Source organism: Mauremys reevesii, unplaced genomic scaffold (genome assembly GCF_016161935.1).
Source record: "Mauremys reevesii isolate NIE-2019 unplaced genomic scaffold, ASM1616193v1 Contig45, whole genome shotgun sequence".
Lineage (NCBI taxonomy): Eukaryota > Metazoa > Chordata > Testudines > Geoemydidae > Mauremys > Mauremys reevesii.
Window position 1 is genome coordinate 266,270 of NW_024100857.1, and position 13,826 is coordinate 280,095.

A 13,826-nucleotide genomic window follows, 5' to 3' on the forward strand; every position below is an offset into this window, starting at 1 on the left:
TAAATGTTAATAGAAGTTAACTAGCACTGTAATTAATTATAAACTGTGAATTTAAAAGCTTCCTGCCAGTGGTTGAGACTGATATTCTCCCTAGTGGAATTATTATATTAAGATAACCAGCTGATTGGTACTTATTCTCCAGTGGAACTATTAAATCACTAAAATTTAGAAAAATCTCGTCCTTCCATTTTTCTTTAGTTTATCAGCATACTTGAGTCCAGTCCTTATCCAGATGTTGTCTGAACTGCAGTATTTCACTGTATAAAAATATGTACTGTAAATCCATATTATATTAAAACCCCCACGTTAAAAGAAGGTTGCAAAGTCAAGCATTCAGAAATTGGTAAATGCCAGTTAAGAGTTGCCCATGGCAACCTTAATTCAGGTCCTGGTGTGCATATGCTCTCTGACAGTCTTTAATTATGTTATCACTTTTTTTCCCCCCATGGGACCCCTTCCTCATTCAGTGCACAGGATAGATGGTTCACTATTCACTATTTCTTTCTATCCTCATCATCATTTATTGTGCACTGTACTCAGTGCAGAATTTGAACAGAATTATTAATTTGCTCATGGTGTTTTCTGTATTTTTCTCATTGAAGTATCTTAGTTCTTTATGAACATTAATTAATTAATCTTCAACATCCGCTGAGAGGCGAGATGATATCATCCCCAGTTTCCAGATAGAGAACTGAGGTACAAAGCTTACATTCAAAATTGTTAGAAGTGTAAGTTAATTTTGGGTGCTGAATTTGAGAAGCCTGAAGTTTTGTTTTTAGAGGACTTATCGTTTTATAGCACTTTATATGTTGAAAGTGCCCATTGACTTTAGTTGCAGTTGTGTGCACTCAGCACTTAACGTAAATGAACCCACATGTAACTCAAGGCAGGTACCTAGAAAATGAGGAATGCACAATTAGTGACCACCTGTAAAAAGTTTTCTTTAAGTGACATACATAGCATCACATAGGAACTCTGTGGCAGTGTCAGGGATAGAATTCAATTTCCATGTTATTCAGCTGTCCTAATGATAAGATCATCTTTTTCTTCCTGTAGTTCTCTGCCTCGTTCACTACACATCTTCCAACTTCTGCAACAAATGAGGCAGCAGTCCTACAACAGTTTCACTCAGTACACAACCTTGATTCATTCCTACAGCACAGTTTGTCCTGTGAACTTAATGAGGCAGGAGTTCTGTAGGGAAAAAATATACATGAACACATAATTAAACTCTATCATAACATATGCACAAGGAAGCTGAATTAAGACTGCACAGGAAAACTTAATTTTAACATTTTCTAACTTCTGAGTGCTTGACTTTGCAACATTACTGTTAGTTTAATGTCTTATGCATGTCTTTTTTTAATCTTAAATTTCAAAACAAATTCCATTACACTTCTACCCCGATATAATGCGACCCGATATAACACGAATTCGGATATGACATGGTAAAGCAGCGCTCTGGGGAGGTGGGGCTGCATGCTCCAGCGGATCAAAGCAAGTTCGATATAATGCGGTTTCACCTATAACGTGGTAAGATTTTTTGGCTCCCAAGGACAGCATTGTATTGGGGTAGAGGTGTATGTGGGAACAGATTTACCCCCCACATAGGTCAATAGCGTATTTGGGATCTTTTGGTTCACGGCACAGCTCTCTACCACTTAATCTGCCTTCTCTTGCTATCAGCTGTGTTAGTTCATCTTCCGTATGGGACTGCCACTAGATGGGGACTGGAGAGACATACTTTCAGTGGGTTTCACAACGATTTCCTAGATAGCAAAGTAATGTTGAAACTTGGGAATAATGGGTTTAGTTCCAGGTTCTGCTGGGGAGTGTGGTCTAGTGGCTCCAGACACTTTTGCTCCTGCTTTTCTTCCCTTCCCCCAACAAGCCTGTCCCTGTCCTCTTCTGTTTCTGTCCTGCCTCTTCCTCCCGCCCACCCCTCATGCCTTCTAATCCTCCTCCTTGCCCTGCATCTCTTGCAGATTTAAATTCTCTTTGCTTTGTAAAATGGAAGTGGATTATTATACTGAGGGAGGAAAGAATATGAAACATAGATAATTTGAAGAGTGCCCTTTCTAACCATAACCACACTTTAAGATGTGCCTACATTTTAAGAAATGTGTCAGGGTTTTTTTGGTAGGTTTTTGTTTGGACACTCCATATGCACTTTTCATTGGGGATTGGTATAGTAAAGGAATGATGTTGTATCAATAGATGGAGTCAAACTGGTGATCTAGGCTAGAAGCTGCTTTTTGAAAATAGGCCAAAAAATATTTTAAGGCTATCTGTACTGGTCACTCAGACAATCTTTTTGAATGGATTATACTGGGAACAGTGTTTAAATAGAGTTCAATGTTTGTTTTCAAACATGGGTCAAAGCCCAGGACCCTAAAGCCAAATTCATGAAATATATTAATTTATAGGATTCTGGAAACAAATTTGGAAATACCAAATGTGCTGCTTTTGCATATCTTGCATTTAATACTTAAAGTTTTGTGATGCTGGAGACGTTTGTTATATTTGTCATGGATGAAGATGTTTAAATGCATATATCTGTTAAAATCTAATAAATTCAGCATAAAACTTCTTAAAGTCAAACAATTTTACATACCATCAGAAATGCTTTGTATACAACTAATTGTAGTACATAGATTTTGGTCTAAATTACAGAGCTCATGGACCTCTGACCCCAAGGATACTGAGGCGTAGGAGAGGACACAGAGATGATGGGAAAGCTGTAACTCATATTGTAGCTAAAACAATGACAGCAGAAATGGTGAGGAAGACTTCGATTATGTTTTATATGAGTCAGAAGGACTAAGTGTGCTAAACAAAACCAAGGCCAAATGACCTATGGGATATTAGTACATAGCTGTCTTGAAGGAGATTGTTATTCAGAATTGACCACTAAACTTTTACTTCCTGATCTAACTGAAGTGGTCGCATAGAATCCTCTCAGTCCATGGGATGAGAGAATATACATTTCTAATAGGCAATCCATTAGTCTGAAATGAACTATTGGTTGTTGTCAAAACTCCTCATATGTAAGCCTAGTAACTGCACAACAAGCTCTGTTTATTTTACCTCTCTTTGCAGAAACAACTTGTCGTCATTCCACTGCTGAGCACTTGGGGAAACCTTGGCTACTGTGGCTTGCTGGCATCCCTTCCCCCACACTTCCACATTTTCTTTCTCCTTCTCCCTCCAGCAGACCATAGAGCTCATTAGACGAGCTGACAGAAGTAGATGTGCAGCAGGGTGTTCATGGGGATCTCTCTTTTCTGGCTTGGAGGGCAGTAGCTCCACTTTGCCATGGCCAGCAATAGTCCTAGAAAAGGGTATCTCTTACCAGTTAGTGATAGGCTGTCACAGGCTCATAGGTTAAGAGACTGCTCTGGGTGTTTTGGAGATGAGGTGTCCACTATTACTTATTGCTCTAGGGGGCAGTGGACACCACAGCCATGAAAAAAGGTCATGAAGCTAGATGCTCTGTCTCCACAAGAGGGAACTTCATCTGTGTTTGAATTAGCTAGAAGCCTTCTACCTGTGAAAGTGACTCTTGCTGCTTTATCTAGTCTTACCACCCCAAATTCTTGCAGCCTGGCTTCATTTAATTCTGTTCCTCTCAGATGGTTCTTTGTCCCACTCATTCCCCCCTCCCCCCTGGTTTTTGTTCATCCAGAAATTCTGCCTTAATGAGATATTTGTCCCTTGAATCTGTCCGTCTTGGCCTTTCCATTGCCTCCTTTTGTTCCACCATAGCTAAGAGATATACTTGGCCTCACCTCCAGGTGTGGACACCACTCCAGAACTGAACTGAGCAAGATACCATTCAGTGGTCTAAAACTCTGAAGTTCTGGATAACAGTGGTAAAAGAAGTTGCATATCTGAGTAAGCTTCCTATGCCTCTGGAGAATTAGGAAAGAATTACAGGGGAAGTTATTTTTTAAAAATACTTCTTGTTTATTCAGGGGAAAAGAATACTTCTCAGGATCTTCATGGGTTTCTGGAGGTAGACAAAGCTTCTCTAGCCTTGCCTTCAGTAAGTAAATGAAGACAAACCTGCTCAGACCCCTTTCCCTCTGGAACCTTCATAGGGTGAATTTAACAGCACAGAGCCTCCAGGCGAATGATGCTTTGATTCCATTCTAATGGAGTTCCAGGTGCCTTGTGCTGTTCTGTGTCCCAGGTATGCTCCCATCCCCTAAGTGGACATTTGTTGAGCACCTGTGGGTCTAGAAGGCATATGAAAAGACCCTTGCAGACAATCTTTGGGATTACCCACTATCTGAGGGAATCCAATACCTGGCTTGGGACCAGTACCTGATCCTCTATATGTTCCAGTGAATGGGTCCATACTTTGAGGAGAAATGCCTGGAGACACATGAAATGGGATCTTGTCCATGGGGTGACTTATATACACCAAACTGATACTCGGTGCCGAGGGCTCCCCCACAGGCTCCAGAGGAGATCACAGCCCACAAGACAGCACAGTTCTCCAGTGATGAGGAGGAGGAGGAGATGCAGGGACAATACCTTCTATCTCCACGTCACTCGTCACCTAAGGTCCACTGACCAACGTGGAGCCACATGGGTCCAAGACACCAGATGAACCAACCAGGGTGTGGACCCCCATGGATGTACCCTCCTATGGCTTTCCCAATGCAACGGGCAATTTGAGAACCATGGAGCTCAAAAGGGGTCAGCTTTCTAGCCTGTCCACAGTGCATAGATGCGAACTGTGCTCTAACCCAGCATCTCCCACACCACAACCCTTGGAAACACAGGAAGGGGGAGGACACAGAGATGGGCACAGACCATGACATCTTCTGTACACAATTCATCTTCTTCCCAGATGAGGCGATTATGCCCCTACTGCCAGCCTCGGCAGATGACTTTAAACAGTTTCAAGAGCTGTTCAAGGGTCATGCAAAGGCACGACATCCCGCTAGAGGAGGTAAAGACAAACTAGCACAAGCTAGTACAAATACTGTAACCTGCATCTACCTCCAAAATTGTCAGTGCCATCAATGAGGCCATCTTGGATCCTGCAGAGACAGTCTGGCAGACACCTGCTTCTATTCTGCCCACCTGCAAAAGGGCAGATAGAAAATATTACGCACATCCAAGGGGGCAAACTTTCTGTTTGCGCACCCACCTCCCAACTCCCTAGTTGTCGAGGCAGTAAATCACCGTAACGAACAGCCACAATTCAAGATTACACCCCATGACAAAACACAAAAGACTTGACTTGTTTGGACGCAAAGAATATTCCTCCTGCACCCTTCAGTTTCAAGTGGCCAATTATTGAGCCCTACTGGCCAAATACAACTACAACTACTATGGGAAACTTGCCCAGTTCACATCTGAGCTCCCAGAGGAAAAACAGACGCAATTCCAGGCCATTGTCACTGAGGGCCAGCTCATATCCAAAACAGTCCTTCAGGCTGCATTGGACACAGTTGTCACAGCAGCCTGAACAACGGCCACAGCTGTAGTAACATGCTGAGCCTCATGGCTTCAGCCCTCAGGGACATCAAAAGAACTCCAGACAAAAGTAGAGGACTTACCTTTCGACCGGGAATAACTCTTCTCTCAGAAGTCAGACGAGGTGCTTCATTCAGTGAAGGTCTCTTGGGCCATGGTCTGCACCTTGGGGATTTACACCAACCCTGCAAAGAGAAGAAGGAGATACCAAGCATATTAGAGACCTAGAGACTCCTTAAACAACAGACAACAACAGCGACCATACGATAATGCCAGCCTCAATGGTAGGATGAGAACACTTCCAATACAGGATACTACCATTCGGCCTATCCATGGCACCAAAAGTCTTCTCCAAAACTCTAATGGTGGTAGCGGCACATCCACACAAACAGGGAATAATGATTTTCCTGTACCTGGACGATTGCCTTATCAAAGGCCCAACTCTACGAGACACAGTGGACGCAGTCCACTATCACACTATTCTGAGAGCTCGTTCTACAAATAAACAAACCAAAATAATCCATAAACCTGGTACAACAATTAGACTTTACTGGGGCACATCTTGATGCTATAAAAGCCAAGGCGTCATTAACCCTTACCAGATTCATGAACCTCATCTCAGAGGTACAAGTCAGTCCTCAAGTTCAGGCTCGCACTGTCCTACAATTACTAGGACACATGACGGCCATGACATTCGTGGTACGACATGCAAAATTACATATGCGATGCCTCATTTAGATTGGCTGCGCACAGTATACATACCAAGCAAACACAACCTACACAAACAAAATGTCCACCATTGTAATGCGTTCTGGACAAGTCCACAAAATGTCTGTATGGGTATTCCTTTCCAACAGGAACCCCTGACAACAGTGATCACCACAGATGCCTCACTTATATGCTGAGGTGCTCACATGTGGTCAACACACCATACAGGCCAAATGGTCTCTGGGAGAGACTTAACTGCACATCAATTTGTTAGAGCTACAAGCAGTCCGCAATGCCTGCAGACATTTCCTACCTCATATATGGAACAAATCCATTCAAATTATGACCGACAATATCGCCTGCATGTTCTACATCAACAGGCAAGGAGTTGCTTGCTCACATTCTCTATGCACAGAAGCCATGAGACTTTGGAATTGGTGCATACAACATAACAAACATCGCAACGTGTTACCTGCCAGGCTGTCAGAATGCAACAGCAGACATGCTCAGCAGGTACTTCTCTCAGGATCATGAATGGGAGATGAATGGAGAGCTCCTGAGTTCAGTCTTTAAACGGTGGGGCACTCCCACCATCTATCTGTTCGCATCCCTGATTAATTGCAAATGTGTGATGTTCTGTTCAAGATCAGGACTGGGACTACGGTCACTAGGGGATGCCTTCCTCATCAAATGGGAGGTACAACTCATGTATGTGTTTTCACTGATACCAGTGATATACAAGCAGACAGGGACAAGGTTTATCCTTATAGTTCTGACATGGCCCAGAGAGGCATGGTATCCTTCCTTACCTGTTACACATGGCAATATACACCCTGCGAGTTCTCCCTCACTGGCCGGATCTGCCGACTCAACACAATGGTCGCACTGTCCATGGGAACCTGGAGATACTCCACCTACAGGCCTGGCTCCTGAATGGTTCCACTGTGAGGAAATAACCTGCTCAGAACAAGTTAAACACGTGTTATTAAACAGCAGGAAACAGACTATGAGAAATACCTGCCTTCAAAAATGGAGGTTCTCGGCCTGGTGTCAAGGAAGACACTTGACAATGATTCAGCACCACTAGCATCTATCTTATAATACCTATTGGAGCTGAAAAGCACTGGCTTAACAATGAGCTCCATCAGAGTTCATCTTGCGGCCATTTCAGCATTCCACTGAGAGATCGAACTTTGATGTTCGCACACCCAACTACAAAATGCTTCCTCAAGGGTTTCATAAATGTTTACCCAGATGTTCAATGACCTATGCCAACATGGGACCTCAACCTGGTACTGAAATGCCTCACCAGACCACCATTCGAATCATTAGCCACCAGCTCATTACTCTACTTATCAATGAAATTAGCCTTCCTGGTCACCCTTACCTCGGTCAGAAGGATGAGCGAGATTGGAGGATCTGCCATGAGCACCCCTTACACAACATTCTTCAAGGACAAGATCACGCTAAGTCCGCATCCTAAATTCTTACCAAAAGTAACTTCAGCATTTCACATGAACCAATCTATTCACCTACTGACATTGTACTCTAAGCCTCATGGTACTCCAACAGAAGCCGCCCTACACACTCTAGACATTACAAGAGTGCTAGTGTTCTACCTTGAAAGAACCAAACCTTTCAGGAAATCCCCTAGACTTTTCATCTTTACTACTGAGTGCTTGAAAGGAGACTTTATATCCAGTCAGAGATTATCCAAATGGATTTCCACATGCATTCAAACATGCTACCATATCTGGAATACAGAACCACCGGAGCACATTAGAGCACATTCTATTAGGTCCATTTCATCTTCAGTAGCATTCCTTAATAATGTTCCAATACTAGAGCTCTGTAAGGCAGCCACTTGGGCCTCCGTCCACACATTCACAAAGCACTATGCAGTCACACAGGACTCCAGGGCTGACGCCGTAGTGGACCTCACAAGTACTTACCTCAGTGACTCAAATGAACCCAAAGTCCCTGCAGCCCTTAGAGGAGCACTGCTCGACAGTCACCTAAAGTGGAACACCCACAGGGACACTACTCAAAGGAGGAAGAAAGGTTACTCAACTTGTGCAGTAACTGGAGTTATTTGAGATGTGTGTCCCTGTGGGTGCTCCACTACCCACACACCTCCCCTCTACTGTGGCGTTCACAGTGAGGACTCTGCGGTAGAGAAGGAACTTGAGGGCTCAGGTCATGTGCATGCTACACGCGGCACCAACAGCACCGCAAAACACCAACTACGCATGCACGAGACCATAAATCTCCGATCGACGGTGCCAGGACGCACTTCCCCCCTAAAGTGGAGCACCCACAGGGAGACACACCTCAAAGAACTGCAGTTATTGCACAAGGCGAGTAACCTTTCCTTCTGCTCCTCTGCATTTGAAGACTGTTCACCAGACTTCCTCACTTAGGGAGGCACTCCTAGAGCACCTTTAAACTTGGGACCTATGGCCCTCTCAAGAAGCTTGTCTCTACATAAATATCCTAAAGCTCAAAGGCTTCTGTCTGGCATGAATGCACTAGAAACTAATGATATACCTGAGATACATCAATGATATTTTCATCATCTGGACAACAACTTAAACTCCTTCATAGATTTCCACCACAACTTCAACCACCACCACCCATCCCTTAAACTCTCTCTGAAACACTCCCACACTAGCATCAACTTCCTGGACACCCATATCAGCTTCAACAATGGAACCCTACAGACAACTATATACAAGAAACCCATAGGTCACCATACCTACTTTCATAAATCCAGTAGGCACCCTAAAGACACCAAGAAATCTGTTATCTGTAGCCATGCACTCAGATACCACAGAATATGCTCTGAGGAGAGAGTCTGAGTATACACCTCAATTCACGCAAAATTGCCTTCACCAAACAAGAACACTCCACCAGAGAAGTAGATTGCTTCATGGAACAGGTCATCCAAATACCCCGAGAGAACGTGCTTCAATACAGAAATAAACCCTCCTCTAACCACACCCCCATAATTGTCACCTAACACCCAACGTTGGAACCCACATGGAGGTACCATCAAAACAACCACAATCCATACTTGATGGGGACCGCATCCTGAAAGATATATCTTTCCTTAAACTCCTCTTCTGGCCTTCGAACAGTCCCCCAACCTCTCTGAGCTCATAATAGAAGCAAATTCCCCACAGACCAAAACATACCAATTCAAAGTGGCACCAGACCCTGTCACAACAACAGATGCAAAACCTGCAGATGTGTCTCCACTGCTACAGTGATCAACACTCCCACACCTTTCAAGATCCATGGGTCCTACACATGCCTATCACAACATGTGTACCTCATCCAGTGCACTCAATGCCCCAATAACAAATATGTGAGAGAAGCCCCACTATGCTCTCAAATGAACTTACACAGGAAAATGATAAAAGACAAAAAAACACCATATCACCTGTGGTTGAATGCTTTTCACAAAATGATCACTCTGTATCTGACCTATCTGTTCTCATTCTCAAAGGAAACCTTCACAACACTTTCAAAAGATGAGCTTGGGAGCTTAAATTCATAACTTTGCAAGGCACTAAAAATCATGGATTGAGTAGACATACTGGATTTATAGATTAACCCACTAACAGTCCCCCCAGCTGGCTTTCCCTCCCGCCTTTCCTTTCCCCCCTATCACTGCAGGGTTGTTCACCTTGAATGGTCCCTTGAAATATGTATGAACTACTTATGCTAAACAATCTGTTCCACTTTGTATTTGGCTGTGACACTCTTGAGTACATTTCCCAGACCTGAAGTAGAGCTCTGAGTAAGCTTGAAAGCTTGTCTCTCTCAGCAACAGGAGTTGATGCAATAAAAGATATAACCTCACCCACCTTGTCTGGTATGAAAGGCATTTGTACTGTTACTCCAGGAATCTATGACTATGTGCTGATAGACACAGAAATATGGGTAGCAATACTGCAACCTCCCCTACACTAATATTGCAACCAGTCCACAAATCCTTTTTTTGGGTCAGGACCCTTACAATTATAATACTGAAATTTCAGATTTAAATAACTGAAATCATTAAATTTGCAATTTTTACAATCCTATCAGCATGAAATTGACCAAAATGTACCGTGAATTTGGTAGGGCCCTAATTATGAATTGTTCCTTCTACTAATCCCTCCCCTTATCTTTCTCTCCTCCTCCCTTCATCATTTACTTTTTCTTCCTTTATGCCAATAGTATATTGTAACAGGTAGATGTCATTAAGCATGCCCACGTGGGGCATGGTGTGGCCTTGCAGTCCTGGTGCCCTCTTATTCTGTTGAGGTCATGCAATGATTTACTCAGACTTGGGAACAGAACAAGATACACTCTTTGTGATGTTTTATTAACTTTTTTTTTTTACAGAGTATAAAAAGCTGCATCTCATAAAGCCCCTCAACTCCATCCCTTCTTCTGACTGGGGGCTAATGCTGACAAGCATCCTCTTCCAAGTTCAGGAGTTCCTAGCACCCATTCCAGAGCTGGGTTAACATGCAAAACAAACTCATGCATCTCAGATGAGGAGTACATCCACAGAACTCCCCTTGGAGCAAGATTATGCCAGCTGGCCCCTTTTTTACTCCTTTCATGTGTCAGCTTGGAGATGAACAGGCCATAGTTATCCTCCTGCTAGAGCAGTGGTGGGCCACCTGCGGGCCGTATGCAGCCTTTCAGGGTAATCCACTGGCAGGCCACCAGACACTTTGTTTACATTTGCATGGCCGCCCACAGCTCCCAGTGGCTGCGGTTCGCTGTTCTCGGCTAATGGGAGCCGCGGGAAGCGGTGCAGGCTGCAGGGATGTGCTGTCTGCTGCTTCCCGCAGCTCCCATTGGCCGGGAATGGCAAACTTGGAGCTGCAGGCGGCTGTGCAAATGTAAACAAACTGTCTCGCGGCCTGCCAGCGGATTACCTTGGTGGGCCTCGTGGGGCCCACGGGCTGCCCACCACTGTGCTAGAGTCTTTGGGAGCACTTCCCTCCAACTGAGAGGCTTTTATCAGGCCCAGGTATGTTTTAGCTAGTTAGCTGCCTAGATGGCTTTGCTCTCCTTAAAGAATCCTGTCACAGGTAGATATAAGGGCAGTCAGGGCCAGCCACCCTATGACATATATGCACCCATCATACACACTCTCAGGCACTGAGCCATATCACACTCACTCCCTAATATCTCTTCCCCCTCGCGAGCTCTCAACGACCATCAACCTGTTACCTTTCACATGAGGGTTGTGTTTCCCCTTCCCAATACTCCATTCTGACCACCTCCAATGAAGAGTTTTGGGCCAAGGGGGAGCAGCAATGGTGGGAGTCTCCTCTGGGACATGGGACCAGGTGCATTCTTCCTTGGTCTCCACATGGGCTGAAGATTTTCTTCTTGCAACAGAACATGGAAGGGGAGCTACTGATGGGGATCAGCTGCCACAGTTTAGCCAAATGACTCCAAACATGTAGTCTACTCTATTTTGCGCAACTAATCCCCAAGTCAAGGGGGAAAGAGCAGGAGGGGGCTGGAGATCAGACAGGGTCTCATGGAGGAGAAAGCTTAGCTATGGAAAAGATGGCAGCTGGCAGGAAAGGAGCAGATTCATTTTTGTCACTCCCTTTATGCGGCTCTCTGCAGCCAGGGAAGCTCGAGAATGTTCCACAGGATTGGGATGGGCAGGAACGTGGGACTCCACATCCAGCATGCAATCCTGCTGTTTGAAATGAACTCTACAAAGGTAAATGACACTGTAAGAAATAACAGTGCAGCAGATTTCAAAAGACTGGCTGTTAATTCAAACGTTTCATGGTGTTTGTGTGTGTTTTGTCTTAATAGTTGTTGCTCCCTCTTTCCTGTACAGGTTAAGGATTTTTCTGTTGACACACTGCTTCAACAACATGATAATTTAAACATGGCTTTGGATAGCTGTTACAGTGGCGATAAAGTGGTCATTTTCCCGGGAGAATATAAGGCTCTAAACCTCTCCATGTTAACTGAGGATATTATTATTCAAGGTCAGCAGTGCATTCTACTTACTTTTAATGTTACAAATTGTAACTATATAAAGCAGTCTTTCAGATCAGCAATTACTACAAGTAAATAGGGAGGTGGAGGGAACCCACTGGGAATTCTAATGGGATTAGTAACACTGAATCTGAAAACATTAGACAGAATAAAATGTTAGTCACCCCGGTTTAAAATACTGTGCAACTGAATGCAGTATATAAGGAATTTAGTGATATATTCATTCAGTAAGAATTGTTAGGGCTCCATGTTTGTCACAGAAGTCACGGAGGTCGTGGAAAGTCATGGAATCCGTGACTTCTGTGGGGGCCAGTGTGGCTGACCCCAGGGCCAGCTGCTCAGGTGGCCCTAGGGACAATTACACTGGCCTCTCCTGGAGCAGCCCTGCAGCTAGCCGCTGCTGGAGTGGCCCTGGGGACAGCCTGAGCAGCAGGCCCCAGATGGCCAGTGCAGCTGCTACTGGTGACCCCCGGTGACGGTCCCCAAGCGGCCAGAGTAGCTGCTTCCCCAGGTGGCCCCTGGCAGCCGGTGCTGGAGCTGGCCTCGCCCCCACCAGCAGCAGCTCCCCAGGATGACCGCTTCCCATCAGCAGCCCCTTTAAGATTTAGTCAGAGGTAGTTATAGTAAAAGTCATGGACACATAACGGATGGTGAAATTTTGTGTATTGCCCGTGACCAGTCCATCGCTTTTACTAAAAATACCCATGACTAAATCTTAGCCTTATTCATTGTTAAGAAACCAGTAATGTAGTAGTCTTGTTGATAAATGGCAGCATTCCTAATTAACAAGTGAAGATGGAAGTAGTAAATGTGAGGACTAAAACTTTTTATATCCTTTTTCGACAGGTTAGCAACTAGATTTTTTTTCTTCAGGTTACTAAACCAAGAAGGAACTGAAAATTAAAACTAAAACTCAATAATTAGCCCCAAAGTATATGTCCCTCTTCACTGAAGCCTTTTGAAAAATTTTCCTTAGCTTGGCCAACACCAATAGTATTGATGCATTTAGTATTGGTATAAGACGCTTTGCCCTAATTTTTAATAGGGTCTAAACTGGCCTGCCAATCATGCACATACAATTCAGTGCAAGTGCAAAATGTCAGGCACAAATTATTTAACTTCAGTTCTGTCATGTACACGTGCAACTGATTTCAGGTGCAAAATTGAAGCTCTAGATCCTTTTTATTGGAAAAAGAATGAATCTGTTTTTGACATTGACAGGTTTTTGCACTCTTTGGTACCTGTAACAGTTTCTTTTTAAAGTACTCTCCATCTCATCTTTCAGCACTTGAATGGCTTCCTCTAAAAGTGATGACGTTGCATCTAGAAGCACTCTTTTTCATCTGGCAAGACCTTAGATTAGAAGATATCTCTGAGATCCTAGTCAATCCACAACTTGATAGATTTCCACTAGTGTCACACTTGAATAAGCAATTAATAGCATTCTGGAAAGTTATTTGGCAACAATCCAGGTGCACTTAAACTTCCTCTTGCATCCCAGTTGTGGACAATTCAAGTTCTAAACTCCCATTCAACCTTCCAGATTATTCCCTAAACTGGTTTCTCTTAAATCTAGTCAGGCCTTCCCTTCAGGAGAG

At 44.0% G+C, this 13,826-nt stretch overlaps 1 protein-coding gene across 1 annotated transcript in view; it reads left to right on the top strand.

The window, feature by feature from the left end:
- Positions 1–13,826, top strand: part of LOC120394266 (testicular spindle-associated protein SHCBP1L-like) — a 47,943-nt gene that overhangs the window by 18,382 nt on the left and 15,735 nt on the right. The window contains 2 exon segments of the mRNA XM_039518502.1: positions 2,674–2,779; positions 12,065–12,218. Of these exon segments, the coding sequence (XP_039374436.1) occupies positions 2,674–2,779; positions 12,065–12,218 (260 nt within the window).